Source organism: Octodon degus, unplaced genomic scaffold, assembly GCF_000260255.1.
Source record: "Octodon degus isolate 3935 unplaced genomic scaffold, OctDeg1.0 scaffold00141, whole genome shotgun sequence".
NCBI lineage: Eukaryota > Metazoa > Chordata > Mammalia > Rodentia > Octodontidae > Octodon > Octodon degus.
Window position 1 is genome coordinate 3,148,701 of NW_004524717.1, and position 21,360 is coordinate 3,170,060.

The following is a 21,360-nucleotide window of genomic DNA, read 5'->3' on the forward strand; positions in this document are numbered from 1 at the left end:
TGCTCTGTTCACAAATGGATGTCGACCGTCTGTAGATGGATAAACTGGTTGCAATTCAACTTTCTTTTCTACAAAATGCAGCAGTGGCCAGACGCACCTCAAAGGGACATCTTGCTGTAATCCTCATTTTCCAGAAAAGGAAAGAAGTGTACAATGAAAGCCATGTTAGAGCCTCCCACCTCTTGGCAGAAATGACTAGGAAAAAGCTCTGTTCACACAGTAGGAGTTATGCTAAGGGGTCACTCTGAATAAAATACTTCCTTCTGTAATATTTGGAATATACTTTATCAAGAAACCACGATATAAGAGAATGTGTGAGTTAGGTTAGAGTGTTTATGCTGGCTGTGGAATCTTGTGATGTGTGTGCTTAGACTATTGCTGTTAGCAGCGGTTGCTTGTGGGAAACAATACTGAGAATCAGGTAGGGAGCCAGTGGAAAAGCATCCTGTCAGCAGGAGAAGCTCAGGAGGTGAAGGAGGGAGGCCCAGGCCAAACCTTCCCATTCACTTTCACCTGCTGGCCAGACCAAAAGAAGGAACTTTAAATATCAGTGAAAAAATCTGTATTACTTTCCTTTTTTTCTCTTTATTTCATAAGTAACTTAACACAAAAAAGCAATAGGCTTGCCCACTGGCCCTGCCAACTCACAGCAAAGTCCACACAGAGAGGCTGGAAGTCGTCCCATTTGTCTTCTGGGCCTAAGTCACCTCTCAGTTCTCAGTTCTGTTGGGCACAAAACTTCTGCAAGACCTAAATTTCTGATCAGAAGGCATCTCTCCACCAGCAGCTGGGTGTGGTGGTGCATGTCTGTACTCCTAGTGCCTAGGAGGCTGAGGAAGGAGGATCGCTGCGAGTTCAAGGTCACCCTGGGTTACCTAGTGAGTTTAGGGCCAGTCTGAACTGCATGGTAAGAGCTTGTTTCAAAAAAACAAAGGAGCGAGACACACACATACACACACATGCACACACAGAGAGACACAGAGATAGAGAGAGACAGAGACTCACAGAGAGAGAGAGAGAGAGAGAGAGAGAGAGAGAGAGAGAGAGAGAGACTGGTGGGTGTGGGTGTGTGCAAGCAAGGCTAACCAGAAGTCCACTCCTAACTCCAAGACCATTTGGTATTTCTCATTAACCCTTTCTGCACTGAAAACCATTATTCTCATCTCCAACAAAGCCTTGGAAGAAGGTGAATTAGGCTCAAAGAGTCAAGCATATTGAAAATTGATAAATGACCCTCTGAAGTTTGTTCCACTCATGTGTGAAGATGGACATGAAGCATATTAGCCTTTATAAGCCAACAGGCATCAATGAGTAGAGGGAGAAGCAACACCCAACATTTGTAGAGCAGATTCCATATCCTTTCAAATCTTACCATTGTTTCAATGATGCTGTAGTTACAAGGCCACTCGGGACACCTCCCTGTGCACTGTCATCAGAGGATACTCTGGTCTTCACTGATTATATACTGATTGGTGACTCCAGTTGACCTCTCTCTTTCAATCATCAGAATTAAGAGGAGCTCAGTGGTCAGTTCCTCCCCCCTTCCTGGAAACCAGACAGCTAGTGTTAATATCTCTAGTTCTGTGAAGTGGAGTGAAACAAATGTCTCTCAGTGGGTTAAGTGCTTAGAACTTACCCAGCTCTGAGAATAAATCAAGCACACACCATTCCTGTGGTGAGTAGCTCTAGGGCTGATGGGGGTCATTTGACAGGACAACTTCTCACATCGAGTTAGACATAGGGAACATGAGATGAAATCTGAAAAAGTACCAGCTGTGGAAGGAACAACTGGGGGCTGGAGGGCTTTGTTCAGCAGAATAGAAACATGATTGGCTCTCATTGTCACTTTCTTATCTGAACACCCTTTGCTCCCCTCAGACCCAAGCACAAATCCTGGTGAGGTTGCACACAAATCAGCACAAAGGTGCTTGATAAATGCAGCTTGCATCCTTCCTCTCTCTGACCTGAAGAAAGCTTGACAGCCTGCTATTGGCATCCCAATATATTATTAACATCATCTTCTCAGACATTTGAGATTAAGTTGACCTTTGGCAAAGCCAAAAGGTCAGGTGAAAGGTGAAATTGCAAGTAAATGCTTGGCCAACAAAGCCTTTTTGGAACCTTCTGACAATTCCAAAGTGGAATGTAGGAGGTGGCCAAGATCCTCAGCTGTTTGAGTCCCACTCAAGGTCCAGTGTATCCTTTGTCTCGAGCCATCCTTATAAGTCTTCAGTTCGCCAGGCATGGTGACTCAAGCACTCTGGGACATTGAGACCGAAATTGAGTAACAGAGCAACTTAGCAAGACCCTATTTCAAACTGAAAAATAAGACTTCAACTCTCCAATAGCAGGCCTGCCCCTCTGCAGAGCACATTCCAGTCAGCTGCCCCTTGTACTCAGCATCCAGTAATCCTTACTTCCTGTCACACTGCCAACCTAAAACAAAAATCCCCGTGGCCCTCCAGGAGAGCATGGGCTTTCATATTGAGTTACACCAGGGAAATGCACTGTTGACTGCAGATCAAATTGCTTGATTGTCCCAGTAAGAATGCAGCAGGCCTGACAAGAGTCCTGGTGCTCAGTAATATGGCAGGCATACGTGGGAAGTTTAGCTCAAGGGATAGAGACACACTGAGAGATCCCTAGATGGGAGCCACCTCTGCAAGGCCAAATAGCTTCCCATTTGGTCCAGAAGATGTCTGGTAGCCCGTCCTCGTTTCTTTGTTGTTATTTTAAAGACATCAAGACCAACCCAAGGCAAAGATGAGGGCAGCGAAGTTCAGAAGATGGGCTCTGGGTTGGCTACATGAATTTAACATGTATGCTTAATGCCATCTATTTAGGAAGGGGATTAGATTCTGTGACTTCTTAGGCCCAAGCTGGAACATGGCAGTGAACAGTCCTGCTTAGGACCATCTTGTCCTAACTACACTTAAGTTTGACAGCACACTACCTGTCATGTCAGAGATGAATGACGGGTCCCCTCAGGACCCATCCAGGCCCTCCTTGCTTCTCTTAAGCTGAACTCCATCTGATGGCCCATCTCAGACTTCAGCCCTTGGCCTCTCTAGTAAACAGCTCTGCAAGCCCTGGGTATGCAGATCTCAGCCATGAACTTGAAACTTTCTCTCATGACCACTTCCTCAGACACCAGCACCACCCCAGAACTGTGCTGAGCAGGCATCTCCACACCTCCCCATTAGCTAGATTACCTTTTCATAAAAATTATCAAGACCTGTAGACCTTGACCCAAGTCTTGTTGGGCCTCATCTAGGGTAACATCTACTTAAGCCCAGGGCAGGTGAGGATTCTTGAGACTGCAGCTTCATCAATTTAATGATAGACCTACCTCTGCCCCACCTAGGAACTGATTCCCCAAGCTTCCTTTGCAGTGAGATGACTTCTCTCCCTTACCAGGGTTTTCCTTTTATTGCAGTACTGTGGATCAAACTCAGGATGTTGGGCTTGTCAGCTTGCCAAAATTTCTCTGAGTGTATTGTATAAAAAAAGACCCTGAGTACTGAACTCAGAAAGGCTTAGGTTCCCCATCTCTTTACTTTGTGATTTTGATCATACTAGTCTTCTATTTCCCTCTCTGGAAAAAAAAAAAAGCTAAGAATGCAAATCATGCATGTACCACGAGGATACAAGATGCTATGGATTCAATCTTTAGCACCCCCAAAGGCTCATGTGCTAATGGCTTGGTCCCCAGCTCTTGGCACTACTGGGAAATAGCAGAATGTTGAGGTGCAGCCTAGTGGAAGGTTACTGAGCATGGTCTTGAAGAGGATTCCTCCTCCTCCTCCTCCTCTTTCTCACCTCCTCCTCTCTCCCACCATGGGACTCAGGGTTGAAACCCCTGAACTGTGAGCTAAAATATATGTTCCCTTATTAGCTGATTATCTTTGGTATTTTGTCAGTGACAGAAGCTGGCTAACAAGTGGCGGCATGTTTTAGGTGGTTTGTGTAAGCGTTGAATCTTATACAGTTAATGAAAGGTCAGACTCCCGTTTGCTGGGAATTGAATGTGTGTCATTTCAATCTGCCTCGTACAAAGCCATGTTAGTTATTAACTCACCAAACAGTTCAGGGTATACACCCAAAGGTTGTACAAGCAGATACAACAGGATACAAAGCAGAATCCCACTGGGTCACAGTCACTTTCTACTTCAGTGCATCAGAATCTACAATGTGTGCTAGCTAACAACAATGACCTTACATAGCAGCAGTCAGAACATACAAAGCTGGTCTGAGCTGTACAAAGCTGCTGGGTATTTTTTTGCCTTTCTGTGAAATATTTTCCCTTGACACATTTATCCCAACCCCATGATGCATTCCCAGTCCTGATGGAGAACCACACTCATTACAATTAAGACAAAGTACTGGTTTATTCAGATGACTGACCAGTCACATTGGACAAAAGTTTTGGGCTTCATTTACATAATGTAAAAACATATATTTACATATTTTACAATAGTTGAAAATATACATCTATGGAAGAAAGATTCGTAAATGCATTTGAGATAAAACATACACAGTATGTTACCTGAATACACAAATGCTTTAAGGAAAATAGTTATAAGAATTACAAAAGTAGCATCACCAAGAATTTACAAAACTTTCCATCTTCTTAAAGGTCACTTTTCTCATCCTTTGGGATGTACAGAAGTTATGTGGTTTACACAGTTTTATCCACATTCAAAACATAATGTTTTAAATGTTTTAGGCATAGCATGTACAGTACAAAGTGTTTCCTTAGGAACATAACAAAAACTGTCACTAGTGACCTGCTGTCGGATGGCTCCGAATTAATCAGCCATTGTTAAGACACTAGTTAAGCTTATTGCTACAATATTCAAGTTGTTCTATTCACCCAAAATGTAATGAATTCAATTTATATTAGGATCTACCGATAAATTCTCAAAGAGTTATCACAGTATAGACACTACTATATACAAAATAGCTATCCCAACTTAATGAAAACCTCATAACTTAGAACCAAGAACAGTAATTTGAGACAAATATTTGTGATTGTGAGATTAAAATTTCAAAGTGCACAGTGACTGCAATCAGCAGCAGGGTGCTGAGTCCCGACGCCTGGGAAAGGAGAACCTTGAGACCTGGCAGATACCAGAATAGCTTCACAACTTAAATACACAGGGGCTCCCAGCAGGCACAGTCATATGTCATGGGAGCCCTCGCTGTCCAGGTAGAGCACATAATTCACTATCCAGTCACTGTGTAGAGCCTGAAGAGCCAGCTTCCAGCAGGTCAACACTATCTTTGCTTGGAGCAAGAAGCCCAACCCCTCAGCCATATTCCAGTGTTGGGGGACCCCGAACAAGATTGAAATAGCCAGCGAGGGCACCCAGGTCAATGTAGAGGGAGCGCTGTCTTCTGAGCGCCTCGGACTCCTCAGTGCTTCCTGTGCATGAAGAATCTGTAAAGGGAAACACAGGAAAAATAAAACAAATGACAAGGGACCCTGTCAAATAATAAGTACTCGTTCCTGTGGTTTTATTATAGATTGGTCCTTGAACACACGATGGGACAGTCTATGGAACACGACAGAGACCACAGAGTTCAGAGGGGAATCACCAAAGACAGGAAATGAGGCAGAGATTGTGGCATATATTCCAACAGCCCAGATGGATTTCTTAAATACAGAAGAATCAGACAAGAAGCAGAAAAATGCCAACAAGCATTCTAGGCTTGACATCATGGTCTGCATTAGGAATGTCACAGATGAGTAAGAACACGCAGCCAGGGGTCGTGGAATGCATATATTTTCCTACATTGAGACAATTCCTAGCTGGTAAAGTGATTTCCACCAGAGGAACATTAAAAATGTGAATCGATATCACACTCTATATTTAAACATACTGAGCAGCGCTGTGAGGCTTCCTACCAATGCCTGGGGACCTCACCACAACTGACTTAACACAACCCTACTTCGCCAACAAAGCTGCCACACTTAATTTGTTTTTAAAGCCAAACGATATTCTTTACTGCATATAAATGAGTCAGAGGCAATTTCTAATGACTGTATTGTACATATACTTGCGCTGAAAACGTGCCACAATATTGTGGTAGAACACAGAGGTTGTTTGTTTGTTTGTTTGGAGAAAGGCTGTTGCTGTGTTGCTGGACTGGCCTACATTCCTGAGCTCAGGTGACTCTCTGCCTCAGCTTCCCGAGTGCTGGGGCTACAAACGTGCACCATCACTCCCAGCTGCTGTTTCCCTTTCTCCTCTGTGCTTCTGCGGACCACCTCACAGAAGGGAGGTCAGGGATGCCATGCATGGCAGGGTGTCTTACCAGCAATGTTCTCCGGAAGCTCCAGCTCCTTCCTACTCAGCAGCCTCTTCCGCTCAAACAGGGCAGAGTCGAGGCTCTGGCAGCGTGGCTGGTCCTCTCTGGGGGGATTCAGGGCTTCGTGTTTGAGCAGGTCTGCAGCTCGTGGGCGGTGCTTTGGGTTCCGCTCCAGGGCAGCTTCTATCAGGTCTCTCATGCCGGGGCTGCAGTCACCTGCAATGTCTTCCAGTGGAGGCGCCTGCTTGTGGATCTGCCAATAAACCAGTTCTATTAGACGGCAGAGAGACCTAAATCCTCAGTGGAAGAGTGCTCCAGACCTAATGAGGGCCTCCCGCCACAGGAGCCACAGTAAGCGCAGGCTGTTGGGGCAGCAAGTTCCCCTCTGCTTCCTAGGGACACAGAGCTAGACCTACTTTTTGGTTTAATACTACAAAAAGTAGCTCCTAGGTCTGAAATCACCATGACAATTTTCTGCCTGAAGGTGGCCCTAAAGTCACTGCAGTAACAGGAAAGTGTTCCCAACACCAGTGAAACAGGAGCTCCATAGCATACTACAAGCCAGGCTGGCCTGGAGAAAAGTGGCATTATTTTTTAAGTGTTCAAAGAACATATGCAACTTCCCTAGCTGCTGGGTTTCGAGCATTCTGATGCCAGGCACTGGCAATTTATTATACATGCAGCATAACAGTATAGCACATAACGTGTATGCGATGCACACTAACACAGCCCTGTTTCCTTTGTCAGTATGGAGCTTCCTTCCATGTGGGAAGAACCTGCAGTTTCTCTCAGGGGTCACTCTCACTTTCACCCCATGTCAGGGTGGGTGTCCCAGAAAGCAGAGCAGCTCCTCCCCTCCAGCAGGTGGCACCCGCCCCACCCCTGAGCAGCACTTACTATGTACAGGTAGGAGGGGTAGGCTGAGCGGGGGTAGCGCTTCACCCAGGGTGGCGTGCCCGTCTGCATGTGGATAAGCGTGGCCCCCAGGCTATAGATGTCTGCTTTGGTGGAGTGGCCCCGGCACAGGATCACCTCCGGGCTCATGTAAATCTGAGGAAGATGAGAACCATCAGCCCGAGTCCCCTCATTTGTCTGCATTTCCATTTCCCCAATCAGCTTAGGAACTTGGTTCCTTCACCTTTGTTGTATTTATTGCGCACTTCAGCCCTTTAGGGAAAGAAGTCACTGGTGTGCTCCCTTAAACCAAGGAGAGCACTGAAGGCTGGGAAGTCAGCAGCAGCTTTGGACAGAGGGGTCCCTGCATCTGACCAAACACGTGTCTTTCCATAGGTTGAGTGGTAACTAACTGATGGCAGCCAAGGGCCTGGCACTCACACTGATTGCTTCTGTACACCCTGGCTGGGTACAGCTCATTTCCTTACAATGGCAATTCCTTTCATATTTAAGTGACACTACAGACATACTTTGTCTCGTCCGTCATTTAATGGCCAAACCTCTAGTTATCCACAGTGATAAAAGGTGGCAGAAACTACTGGGTGTTGACATGAATTGCCCAGAAAGGATGAATTTTAAAACTAAAGTGCAATGGTGAGAAAGTGATGTGAGTTCCTTCTACACACTGTCCTTCTGTGCCTACCTAGAGAGAGCCCAGTGACTGCATATCAAATGCCTACCATAATAATTAAGAGCGTACAAATTCTTGTTGGTTTCACTGGTTGATACCGAGGAAGTAGAGATAGTTTAAGAAACAGAGTTTCTATAAGTCCTTATTTGCAAACTTTAAAAGGAGATAGTAAGAACAAACACCAGTGACCAATAACCGGCCTGGTGAAGACAGACACATAGTAAATAATATTCTACTTATCAATACAAGTTGAACATCCCTGATCTACAAATTCCAAATCTCAAATCCAAAATCTGAAGTCTGTTGAGCCCTGACCAGACATCACAGTGGAAAATTCCACACCTGATCTCACATGACAGGACACAGTCCAGACACAGGTACATAGGCATGGTGACACACCTGTCTTTCTAACTACTTAGGAGGCTGAGGTAGGAAGCTCACTAGAGCCCAAGAGTTTGAGGCCAGCTTGAGCAATATAATGAGACTCTTGTCTTCTTAAGAAACAGAACAAAATGACAAACATTTTTAAAAATTGCATAAAATTACTTGAAGCTAAATGTATAATGTGCACATTAAATACACATTATGTATAAGCAAATTTGCAAAATCAGAAAAAAATTCAGAAGCCTACAATATATGATATTAAGTATTTAAGATAAGAGATATTCGATTTGCATTTAGCTTCAAAATTCAGTCATGCCGTTACTTGAATGTGGGGCAAAAGGTCAGTGTTCCCAGAAGATATTTCTGAGTAAGTAAGTAAAGAACTAGCTTACAACAACTGGGGAAATTGCCCAGTTTCCCCATCCTGACCCTGCTCAATTCCTTCCTACAACCCACTTCCGGACTGGCTTCCTTTCACTGTCAGCAAACAAACTAAGCTGAGCTCTTGTTCACAAACTTTCCCTGCAACCCAGCAGAGTAATTAGATCTTGAAGGATTCTCTTAATAAGTATACTCAGGAAGTTAAAACATGTAAGTACAGCACTGTACCCACCAGCCAGTAGTGATGTGCTGCACACTTAAAATTTTGGTTAACAGGGTAGATCTCATGCTAGGAGTTCTTAATACAACCATATAAAATCAAAAGAGGAAAAAAACAGAATGGACATTATCATCAATAGAGGTGCTTGCTCCCCATATAAAGATAGTTAAGCCAAGCAACAAGTACACTGTTAATAGAAGCAGGGGTAGCTACGTACAGGCGGCTCTGCAGACTCGATTCAATTGCACACCCGGGCTGTATTCAAGGACGGCAGAGGACAGGCCCTCCGTGAGTCCTACACCCACTGATGTGAGCACAGGAGCCAAGGAAATTGATCAGGGTCAAGTGCTTCTGAGAAAGGGAAAAGGATTGCCCTACATATCTGCATGTGCATGTGATAAGTAAATATTAACTTTTGGAAGGTAAGACCAAGATCAGAAGTAACAATTTTTTTAAAAAAAGTGATCATATTATCAAGTCATTCTAATTTGCTATTACCTTCATCTATCTCTTTGTGCCATGTAACTAAAACAAAGATAGGCCAAAAACAAGGTTACAACATAACACAGTAAACGCAAATGCTGAGAGGAGAAGGGTCAAAGACAGGCAACACAGGGAGGTACTATCCAGGGGGAACCAGAAATCGTGGTTGACTATGCAACAGCCATGTCCTCCTGTCCTAATAGGAGATGGATCTGCGTGGCTAGCTGTGAGTAAATATATCTTACTTGCTCTTTCAGTAGACAGAGTAAAAGCAAGCTTGTGCAAAGCTTTCATCAGTGACTTCACAATCTTGTCAGACTTCCCATTATTACCCTTAATCTGTGAACACTGCCCAGAGAGAGAGTGCAAGTTGCTCGCAGGCTGCATACCGTCACCAGAGCTGGTTCTGTGCTTCACACAAGGCAACTTGCACTAACTGAAATAACTTGACCTAAATAAATACTGTTCAAGGGTGAGATGTGTCATTATTTTTCATCCATGCACCCTGCTAGAGAATCCCAGAAAAGCCATGTCTTTCTCCAGCGTTGCAAAATGTGCAAGTCAACCAACCGCACTGCCAGGAAGTAGACGGTATTTTCCAACTCTAATACCATAAAGTTGCATCTCAAACTGGCTCCAGGAAAGGGTGGAATGTCATATATCTGGACCTTTGAACCCTGCCAAAGTGGTTCAAACATTTTCCAAAGAAAACAGGTCATAAGCATTAAGCCCTATTAGATGTTATGCTTTGGCAAAGAGTTCTTAAGATCTGAGAACTAAACATTCTTTCAAAAAACAAAACAAAAAAACGGTTGGCAGTTTTCTCTGAGTATTATTTTGTTCAAAGGCGATGATCAAGAAGCATTTCTCCCTTGCCAGGTGTGGTGGTGCATGCCTGTAATACTAGCTCTCGGTAAGCTGAGACAGGAGGATCACCACGAGTCCGAGGCCAGCCTGGGCCACACAGTGAGTTCAAGGCCATCATGAACTATATAGCAAGCCTCTGTCTCAAAAAAAAGAGGGAAACAAAGAACAAAACCACATTCTCAAGTTAAGTTGCAGGAGTATCAGCAAAATGAGGACAGATCCTGCTACCCAGCAAGCCTTTGCACTGCAAGGGTTACAAAAAAGCTTTTGGAATATTGCTTTGAAAGGATCTCACAGCTGAGTTCTGTGCAGCACCTCTGCTAGCTGCTACGGGCTGCCACTGGGTTGAACACCACAACTGACCTGGTAACCTCAAGGCAAACACAGCCAAGGACCCTGTGCCCACTTCAGATGGCACTATCAAGGGAGAGAGGGGAGGATGTACAGTGTCTCAGGCCAGTGAGAGGGGCCAGGTTACCTTCCCAGATACATCTACTCCTTGCCCAATACGATCTACTGTAATCCCAAATGCTGATCACTGAACGACTCAAGTAAATTTAGAAGAGATCCTTCCAGGGAAGAGGAATGGGGAAAGGCTGACCATCAGGCACTAAGCTGCAGTTAGATTAGCGTACGAAGTTCTGGTGTGCTGTGGCCCAGGATGGTGACAACAGACGCTGACTGGGTGTATCTCAAAAAGCCAGATTTTGCATTTTGAATATTTTCACCACAAAGAAGTAATGCTGTCTGGAGGAGACAGGTGTAACCTCACTACCTAGTAGATTCATGTATTGAAACTGTGTCAGTTATTCTGAAAAGTTTCACAACCCTTAGACTTTAGGTTCAGACTCAGGAAGAACAGAGATCAGGTCTGGGATCTGTCGGCTGCTGAGTAACTTCAGGTATTTTTAACTATTATAATCTCTTTGAGTTTATTTCCTTATTGTAAAATGGGAATAATATTATCTGCTACAGTACTTGTCTTCACCAGCAGAGTTGTTGTGGAGATGAAACAATGTAATTCATTTAAAGCGCTACATGTATTACTATAAAGTTAACTGCAATTCTATCCTCACTGTTACAGCTGAATCATGCACATGGATGTGCCTCACAGGAAACCTGTGGGGACCAAAGGCATCACAGATTTAGAGGGTTTCAGATTTTGGTACAGTTTTAGATTTTACAGTATCAGAAGAGTGACTATAATCTGGATTTTCCTAACAGTAATGCTCAATCTAGTTTGGCATTAGACTGTTTCTATATGTCTATCAAATATAGATGTGTATATATAGACAGATACATATCATGAGACATACTATATTAGAAATACCATATTATCACATATTATAAATAACAGGAGAAAAAGATATAGAAATTAAAATGATAAACTGATTTTCTGGCACACAGCAAATGTTCATTAAATTTGTTCTAGTGATAACAGCTGGCCATCATGAACTACATAGCAAGCCTCTGTCTCAAAAAAAGAGGGAAACAAAGAACAAAATACAATGGCTTTCATCTCTTTCCCGGTGCTTCTTTTCCACAGTGATTTTAGAATTTGTTAAGTCCTTGTAAAGTATTAGTAACTTCCACATGCATACAATTACCTCTGTTCCTCGGAGGTCCTTAGGGAAATAGGTATCTCCTGTCATTTGAACACTTAGGCCAAAATCCACCAAAACAGCTTTTGTGGACATGAAGACAATGTTGCTGGCTGTAATGACAGAGAAATTTTTAGCATAAAATTGTTTATGTGACTGCACATATGATGAATATACTATCTAAAGCAGGCAATCCCCAATTAAAGCAGGGCACAATTCTTTTCCTAGTGAGATAAGTGTATCATACTCAAAAGAGGATGAATTTGCTAAGAATGTTGGTGAAAATCATTTCTAATCTCTTCAGAGCCCGGCTAATACAGACATAAATGACTGTGACCAGTATTGATTCCCATGAAGCTGATTTATAAGTTCTAAGATACAAGCATACTATTATTGAGCCATTTTCTAAAACACAAAGTAGAATTTCCAATTTTCCCCAGTAAAGTTGTGCTTTTGTCTGAGTATAGCTACAAAAGACTTAATAGCAGTCACACTCCACTATCTTGTTACTCTATCTTAATTCTAGAAACCAGTCTCTAAAAGATTATGTTCCAAGTGACTTTCAAAATTAAAAAGCCACTTGTTCCTTAAAAATACATAATTATATGTTATGTGTTAAATTGTTTTCTTTTTACTTTTATTTTTTCATTCTGGGGGGCGGTGTTCAGGCTCGAACCCAGAGCCTCATGCATGCCAAGCGTAAGTTCTATCTCCAGCCCTACATTTCTATTTTAAATTCTTTACTGATAAGGGTACAACTGAATGTGACTATAACATCAGGAGCAACCTAGTGGCCTGATCCCAAGACATGTCTCAGGAGCACGGGGCAGGAGGTGAACAGGGTTCTCAGGGACCCTCTCTACCACAGAAGTTTTCCACTTTGAAGGGAGGAACCCACTCGCCTCCTGTCCACCGAATTTCTTCAAGCCCAAAAGGCACACGCCCCAAGCTACTCACGTTTAATGTCATGGTGGATCACTTTCTTGGAGTGCAGAAAGTCAAGTCCCTTCAGAACATGTTTTGTCACCCAAATAATTTCAAATTCTCTCATGGGTCCACAGCTTTCCAGTTTCTCCAGGACAGACCCTCCCTCTCCTGCTTCCATAAAGAGGTGGACGGTGTCTCCCCACAGGACGGCACCATAGAGCTCAGCGATGTTCTCATGCCGGAAGCACGCCTGTATTTCTACATCTGATGGCTTAAACTGATCTACAGGGATCTAGAACAGAAAAGTATAAGCAAGACCATAAACAAATTCAGGATAATTGAAAAAATACAGAATATAGGTCAACCCACAAACCAAAAGGCCAATAAAAACCACCCAGGACATCTTGACCTGCATGAAGTGGTGCCGCCACATTAAAATAACATTTACTTCAGATCTGCCTCTATCTCGGCTCTCAGTGTCAAACTCAAAACAAAAACATAAAAATATAAAAATAGGGAAGTACTATTTTAATTGAAAATATAGAAATCCAACCAGGATTTTAATTGTAAATACATCAGAAGATAATGTCACACCTCTTATACACATAATTTTTACAGCACCTAGATGCCAGTTGTGTATTTCAACCTGGGAGATAATCTCCAATCTTTGCACCCCTAGTTCATCTGCTAGCAGTATATTTAAAATAAGTGCTGTCCATATACCTATCCTGTGGGAAACCATCTGTTAATATGACAGAAACACCTCTTTTAGTGCAGACAGATTTGGACATGTCTCAAAAATATAGTGATAGGTTAAAAAAAAAACAAATGCAGAAGTTCACCTTTTATGTGCCCACTGAAATTTTAAACTGTGCACACATCTGGAATTTTCATAAAAGATACATAAGATTCCATTAGCAGCACTTGCCTCAAGGAAGGAATGTTATTAATAAACATATGTCCTTTTGAGCTTGAGGTTTTTAGTCATCCATGTATTTTTCTTTCTAAAAAATCATTTAAAATATTAAATACAAGTATTCAATGAAAACAAACTCATGAAGCTTTTTCTATTTTTTTGGATTAAAACTGATAAATAGGGCATTGTTTAATAAATTTAACACATTTTAATTTTCATAAAATATCTCCAGGGTTTTTTTTTTTTACAATTTCAACACGTACTTTCTAAACTGTTAAGCTTTGAGAACTTCCAGAATGGGAAAAGGGAACTTTCAGAATGGGGAAAATTTTTTTTTCCAGCTAATCCTTTCTTGGATAGAGAATGAGTATCTAGAACATACAAAAACTACAAAAAATTAGACCCTCCCCAAAATAAAGGCTTAAATAAATGAATAGACATTTCTCATAAGCAGTATAAATAGCCAATAAACACATACAAAAATGTTCAACTTCTCTGGCCACTAAAGAAATGCAAATTAAAACAGCAGTGAAATTCCATCTGATTCCAAAAGGAATAGTAATCATCAAGCAGTCAAATAATAACATACTAGTGATGCAAACACTGGGGGGGCAAAAAGGGAACCTGTGTTGGTGGCAATGTAAACTAGCACAGCCACTGCGGAAATCAGTATGGAGAGTCTTCAAAACACTAAAACTAAAAATTACTTGAGTTAGCAATTTCCCTCCCAGTATCTTCCTGAAAGAGTTTAAAGCAATCATATTGTAGTGGTATGTGGACACCTCTATTTACAGTAGAACAATTCATAGTAGCTAGATTTTAGATGTGGCCTCTATGTCTACCAAAAGATGCATGCATACAGTATTTGTGCCCATGGAGTACTACTCTGCCACAAAACGGATACGCTTGAGTCATCTGAAGAAAAATACATGCACCTTGAAATCATAATGTTACGTGAAATCCATCAGACACATAAGCGTGCACATCACATGATTTCTCTTATATGAGAAACTCAACGTGTAAATAAAGAACACGATAAAAGATAATAGGAAATAGGGAGACACACATTTTGCAAAAGGGAAGGAGACAAAGACATGGAGAGGCAGGAGAGAGAGGACAGATGGAGGTGATGGGAAAAGCATTAAGATGTGTTATATCGACACCCCATGAGGAACGTGATGGTGTGCTACAAGCTTGTACCAACCAAAAATAGTCTTTAAAAAAAAAAATACAAACTTTAAATGACTTGATATAAATCTATCTTTTTGGGTCTTCTCATAATAGATATTCTATATAGTATAAATAAGAGCTACTCTAGGAAATTTTCTTTCCTTGTCCTGTCTGTCTGTCTGTCTGTCTGTCTCTCTGCCTGTCTGTCTCTGTCTCTGTCTCTGTCTCTGTCTCTGTCTCTCTCTCTCTCTCTCTCTCTCTCTCTCTCTCTCTCTCTCTCTCTCGGATAGAACCCAAAGCAAGCTGTATGCCACTGTCCTAGACTCCCAGTCCAGCTCTAGTGCCTCATTATCAAAGTACACATGACAACATATTGTTTGACTTTTAATTAGGGTAAAAGAGATTGAAACATAATACACAGCAATTATTTTTTAAAAACCAAAGTAAGTGTTTGGGTCAGGGTGAAGTTCAGTGGTAATGCACTCGGCTAGCATATGTGGGGCCCTGGATTCAGTCCTCAGCACTATGACAAAAAACGTGAGTTTATGTTACTTTATCATACTTTATTTTTCTTTTTTCTTTTCTTTTCTTTCTTTTTTCAGAACCGGGGATTGAACTCAGGCCCGTGCGCTTGCCACGGAAACACTTATTATACTGAGCCATCTCCCTGGCCCCTTTTATCATACTTTAGATAAATGAATTAAAGCAAAACATGCATACTTAAAAATACAGAAATGAGAAGTGCAAAACTCAATGAATTATTGACCAAACATACATCTTCACATAAAAATATAGAACTCCACCAGCACCCTAGATGGCCCCTGTGCATCCTTTCCAGCCACTGCCTCCCATGGGTACCCCACTGTCTGGGCATCCGGCAGCATGGATTTGCTTTGCCTGATTTTATATAAATGGAATGTCAGCAGTACATCTCACTTGGTGTCTGGCAATTGGGCTCAATGTAATAGTTATAAGATACAGCCACACGGTTTTAGTTATAGATCACTGATTCTCTTTGCTGTGCAGTATTCCACAGTGTAAATATTCTACCTTTCAGCATCTAGGAAGTCTCCAGTTTGGAACACTTATAAACAATGCTAAGATGAATATGCTAGGATATGGCTTCAGCTTCCAGGGACTACATGGAAAAGGTTCTGGTGGGTTTACCTACAGGAATGGAACCTGTTGAGTTTAACTACAAGTCAAAGGAGATATGCATGCTTGCCCTGGAGATTCTACCACATGGTTTTTAAAAGAGAATCACCTCAGCAATTATTGTTTAATAGGAAGAGCAGGGTCTTCAAGTAATTAGAATATTCAGATTCAGACCTTTAAACTCGTTTCCTGGAGACGCCTTCCACTTACCACCTGTGTCTCTCAGTGTCCCCAGGGATGGGCCAAAGAGACTACAGGTAGGTTTGCTCTTGAACTGCAGGATAGCTCATCTGCCTGTCTTCCCTGGCAAGGGGTGATATGTTAGCCTAACTGTGGCAAAAGACCACCTTGAAATCTTTTAGGCACCTAGACAGAGACTTAGGGGCTGCACAGCCCCAGGTAGCAAGCAAATCCAGAAAAACAAATAGTATTCAGGATGGCAGAAGACCCTTGGATAAGATCTGGTCTAAGGGTAGGATTGCTGGGTCAATGCAAACAAACAAAAGCAGGAATGTCAAACACACTGCCTAAATGCACATACCAGTTTGCATGCCATTCTTTTCTTAGTCTTTATGTCTTGTGCTAAGTACACTTTTCCAAAGGCCCCGCGAGGAATGAAACCTGAGCCAATGTTCCTGTAAGTCAGCTTCCAAGGGATGAGAAGAACATCGGAGTCTATTTGGTAGCGGCCATTCTGAGGAGTGATTACCTGAAAGAAAACAAAAATGCAGGGGGTAAAATCTTTGGCAATGCAAGCCTTTTCTAAAGCCCACCAAATAGCAGCTAACTAGTTTTGGAAACATTCTGACACACAGGGTTCAGACTGAGAGGCACTGTGGGTAACCCGAATACTGTACAGAGGCTATATTTAGAATGTGAGCAAGCCAGAGAAAGCTTGTGAGAGACACGGGTGCCCGGTCAGACTTGATCATATTTCCATTTGCACTGACAAACAGAACGCTAAACGTTTTTATCTAAAAGATAATGAGAAGTAGGAAGATAGAGCTTCTTCACATGGGAAGGGAATCAAGAGATGAAGGAGTTAGGGAAAGATAGGAAAGAAGAATTGATATATGTTATACACGTACACACACCAGCCCTCCACCAGGAATGCATCACTATGTTCTAGAAACAAGTACTGCTACAAAATAAAAGCTGAAAGATAACTAATTGATCTAAGAAACATGATGATTGTGATCCATAGGCTAAAAATAAAGATTACAACTGTGCCTACTCATGGACTTGTTTCTATTAAAATGTGCTAACCTGTTCGTCTACATAGCTGTTACTCATCTATGACACATAGAGAGAGAACGTAGAAGTTAGTTGAGGATCATGGAGAAACACGGAAAACAAGGTGCAATGCCAGAGCAATGAGTTGACAATGCCACAAAAATAAAGTCAGGGAAGAATTATTTCTCATAAACTCACTCATTTACTATTTGCTGTGTGTCTCATGTGTGCCCAGCATGCAGTGTAGGACTAAGAAGGTAGGAACAAGCAGGGACACGTGACCCCTGTCCTCCGAGCTCCTGAGCAAACACTCAGGACCAGAGTTTGCAAAACTAGTTGATGCAAAGGAAAAGCAGATCAACACAATACATAAAGACAACACTTGTCAACTCACAGGAAAATAAAAACAGTAAAATCAACACTGCTAGTCAACTCAGAAACCAACAGACATGTTTCCCAATAGCACAGTGGTTTATAAAGATGTGTGTGTTGTTGGTCAAAGCTCTTTAAATTGGTGTTTAGTGCATCTGGGACACCCCAAAGTTAGGACTTTTCTTTGCACACCTGAAGCTACCCGCAGCGGCTCTGCAGCTGTCATCATGCCACAGAATGAATATATTGAATTATACCATAAATGCTATGGGCACTCCTTGGATTACCATGAGAAAAAGAGAAAGAAGGAAAGTCAAGAGGTTCATGAATGTGCAAAGAAGGCAAAAAGAATGACTGGCCTCAAAGCTAAGCTCTACCACAAACAGCATCATGCAGAGAAAATACAAATGAAGAATCATTTGTGTCTCTCATCAAGTCTTGATGAAAAGACTCCACAAGGAGCAGAACCTGCCTACCTGCTGGACAGAGAAGGACAGTCTCGTGCAAAAGTACTTTCCAACATGATTAAACAGGTGGGCAAATGGGAAGTTCCTCTGCCCAAAGTTTGTACCCAAGGAGAAACGGAAGTATTAAAAGTTATTCAAACTGGAAAGAGAAAAAAGAAGGCATGGAAGAGGATAGTTACTAAAGTCTGCTTTGTTGGAGATGGCTTTACAAGAAAACCACCTAAATATGAAGATTCATTAGGCCAATGGGCTTACGTTTTAAGAAGGCCCATGTAACACATCCTGAACTGAAAGCCACCTTTTGCCTGCCAATACTTGGTGTAAAAAAGAATCCTTCATCACCACTGTATACAACTTTTGGTGTCATTACCAAAGGAACAGTGATTGAGGAGAATGTGAGCAAGTTGGGCCTTGTGACACAGGAGGCAAGGTTATTTGGGGTAAATATGCCCAGGTGACCAACAGTACTGAAAATGATGGATGTATCAGTGCCATCTTACTAGTTTGACAGAAGTTTCATATAATAACTTCTTACCCTTATTGAAGACTACAGACCAATCAGGAAAGCCATAACTTGAATACTGCTGAACAACTCTCACGACTACATTCATCAAGAAAACTATTTATTGAATTGTAAAAAACATTAATATGGCCCCATTTTACAAATTGGTCTTTTCTTAGGGGTCTGCTAAGGGCTTACATGTTAGTGATACTGAACCATTTGAAAAAGTAAACGTAAGTCTTTGCATAAAGAGTGGGTACTCAGCAATACAGATCTCCTATGCCTAAAAGCCAATAGTATTTAAACTCGTGCAAACTTAATGTAGGGGTCTAGGGCTAGGAAATCCACTAAATCTATTCGACCTCATCATTTATCATTAGTCCTAAAACAGTGATGTTTAAGTTTATTCTCAATATAGTCTATTTATAATACTTTAAGAACGGCATTAGAAGTTTATTTAGATAATTCCAACTTAGTTGCACTGATGCCCTGAAAAGAAACTTTATTTTCAGTTACATAATATAAGAAGGTTATATGTTAGGTGTGCATCTCAGGTTTTGTGATCTGAATTAAATGGACATGATTTAAAAAAAAAATTTGGGTGTTTAAGTCTCTATCTTACTGTGCAGAAAACATATCAATGTTTAAAGGAAAAAATATAAATTGAAAGTCACAAAATTAATTTGGTAGTCTGGAAAACAGGAACTGGAATAGATGTAAAAGCATGTCTGAAGTATTCTTTCAGGGAAAAAGTCTGAAGAACCAGTTTCTCCTAAATGTAATTAGTTATCTCATGGCTTCAGGTGATAAACTCAGGAATTATAAAGCTATCAAAGGACATTAAGCTATTTCGAGAACAGAGGAAGCTTAAGGGGAATGTGGAAAACCCCAGACCTAACCCTGTGAAAAGAAAGAGCCCCTGATTGGGCAGCAGTTGCCCAGGACTCCTGCTCAGCACCACGAAGGCCCAGGCCGGGGATCCACAAGGCTCATTTAAAGCATCCCCTTCTAGTACTGCTAATTTTAGCACCACATCCCACAAATAATATGCTCGCTACTAGTCACCAATGAAGTAGTGAATCATGCCAATACTTAGAAATGCAGGGTCATTAAGCTTACAAATGAATTATTTACTGAGAACTTTTGCTATGCAGAATGGCATGCAGGTCCTGGAGGGAATACGAGTGAGACCACGGTCTGGTCTTGTTTCAAACAGGGCAGCAATGTCACTTCTGGTCACAGGAGGCCTGTGTGTGCAGCCTGCTGAGGGTCTGGCAAAGGCAGATGGAACCATGGGGGAGGGGGACCTCAACTACTCACTTGTTGGGTATTAACAGACCCAGTGTCACCAGGCCCTCCACAGAACCAATTCCAGGTTTAATGAGCTTCTTGAATTTCACTTTCACCCAAACTAGATTGGTTATAACTTAGTTTCTTCCTCTCATTCTGTTCAAGAGGAAGAAGGATCTAATGGCTGCCACATACTGAACGCTAACTGTAGGCCAGCCCTGTGCTCAGTCCTTCAGTACATTGCCTCACCAAGATCTACAAGGGCCCTGGGAGCTCAGTACTATTTTTGTCTCCATTTAACAGATGAGGAAACTGACTTTAAGTGTTGGGTAACTTACCAGGCAGCACTAGGGACAGGATTCAAGCTCTGGTCTGCCTAACTCCAAGGCCAGAGCTCCTAGTGTTTGTCTGAGAGCCTTTTGTGTTCCAGAGGCTGTAATTACAGCTGAGCTATGAGACAAACCCAGCTATTACAGCCTCCACTTACATGTTGCCAAGCATACCTTAGTGTTGTCCTGTACCAGTCCCTTCACCTCTAATTTACCTTCTCCTGGGTTCCAAGGACCCTGCTCTGAATGTGCAGAGTCCTCGGACAGCTCTGACAACAGGCCCTGACCTACTTTGGGATATGCAAGTCCTGACCAGCATGCAGTCTTGCAAAGGTCCTGGTCATTTCCCTGGTCAAGACCAAACCTAGCAGAATCTGAGACTGCTTTTCTTTTTCCCTTCTCTTACAAGGCCCCACTAAACAGACTCAGGGAACTGTGAACTACTTATTCCTGCCAATTCTTCAACTTTCTAAAATCATCTTCAAATGCACATATTACAAGCATGTTTTTCACTTCTTCACCTAGATCTCTATTATGTACCTGAATAACACTGGGCCCAGGAGCAACACTTAGAGAAGTTCTCAGATATCTTAGTAAAAATAAATTTCATAAGCGACCAGTATGATACAAATGTTCTGAAGCAGATATGATCTTGGGCTACAATGGCAGAGGTAGATTATTCTAGAACAAAGACATAGTCAGCCCTGTCCCATTTGATCACACACACAAAAAAAATCAATTACCCATGTTTAGGTTCTGGGCTGGACTGTGTTTTGGTTCTATGTGAGAAGAAAACTTTTCTTATAGTCAGAACTGGATAAATAGAGATGAGAGAATGCCCCAGTAAAGGGTGAGCCTCAAGTAACAGATTTTAAAGCACAGAGGAAAATGCTGTTACCACTACTGGAGGACAAAAAGAATGCTTAGGACTGTTGTCAAGTATCCCCCAAGGCTTCTCAGATGATTTCTAACCCTGAAGAACTGCATGCAGCCCCTCACAGCGTGAGTGCTTTGGGATCTTACAGCTTAGCATACACTCATCAAGAGTTAAGGGCATATATTTAAAAAAAAAAAAAAAAAGTATGGGGCTGGGGAGATGGCTCAGTGGAATAAGCGCTTCCCTGGCAAGCACAAGGGCCTGAGTTCAATCCCCAGTTCCGCAAAAA

General features: G+C 42.1%; 1 protein-coding gene across 4 annotated transcripts in view; it reads right to left on the reverse strand.

The window, feature by feature from the left end:
* Positions 1–4,380: 4,380 nt before the first annotated feature.
* Map3k8 (mitogen-activated protein kinase kinase kinase 8) overlaps positions 4,381–21,360 on the reverse strand; it is a 24,853-nt gene continuing 7,873 nt past the window's right edge. For all 4 annotated transcript variants that reach the window (XM_023701857.1, XM_023701856.1, XM_023701855.1 and 1 more), the window contains 6 exons: positions 16,543–16,710; positions 12,791–13,052; positions 11,840–11,946; positions 7,210–7,362; positions 6,319–6,565; positions 4,381–5,440 (listed from right to left, as the gene is read on the reverse strand). In XM_023701857.1, coding sequence (XP_023557625.1) covers positions 5,310–5,440; positions 6,319–6,565; positions 7,210–7,362; positions 11,840–11,946; positions 12,791–13,052; positions 16,543–16,710 — 1,068 coding nt within the window. In that variant the 3' untranslated portion in view covers positions 4,381–5,309. The remainder of the gene's footprint in view (positions 5,441–6,318; positions 6,566–7,209; positions 7,363–11,839; positions 11,947–12,790; positions 13,053–16,542; positions 16,711–21,360) is intronic.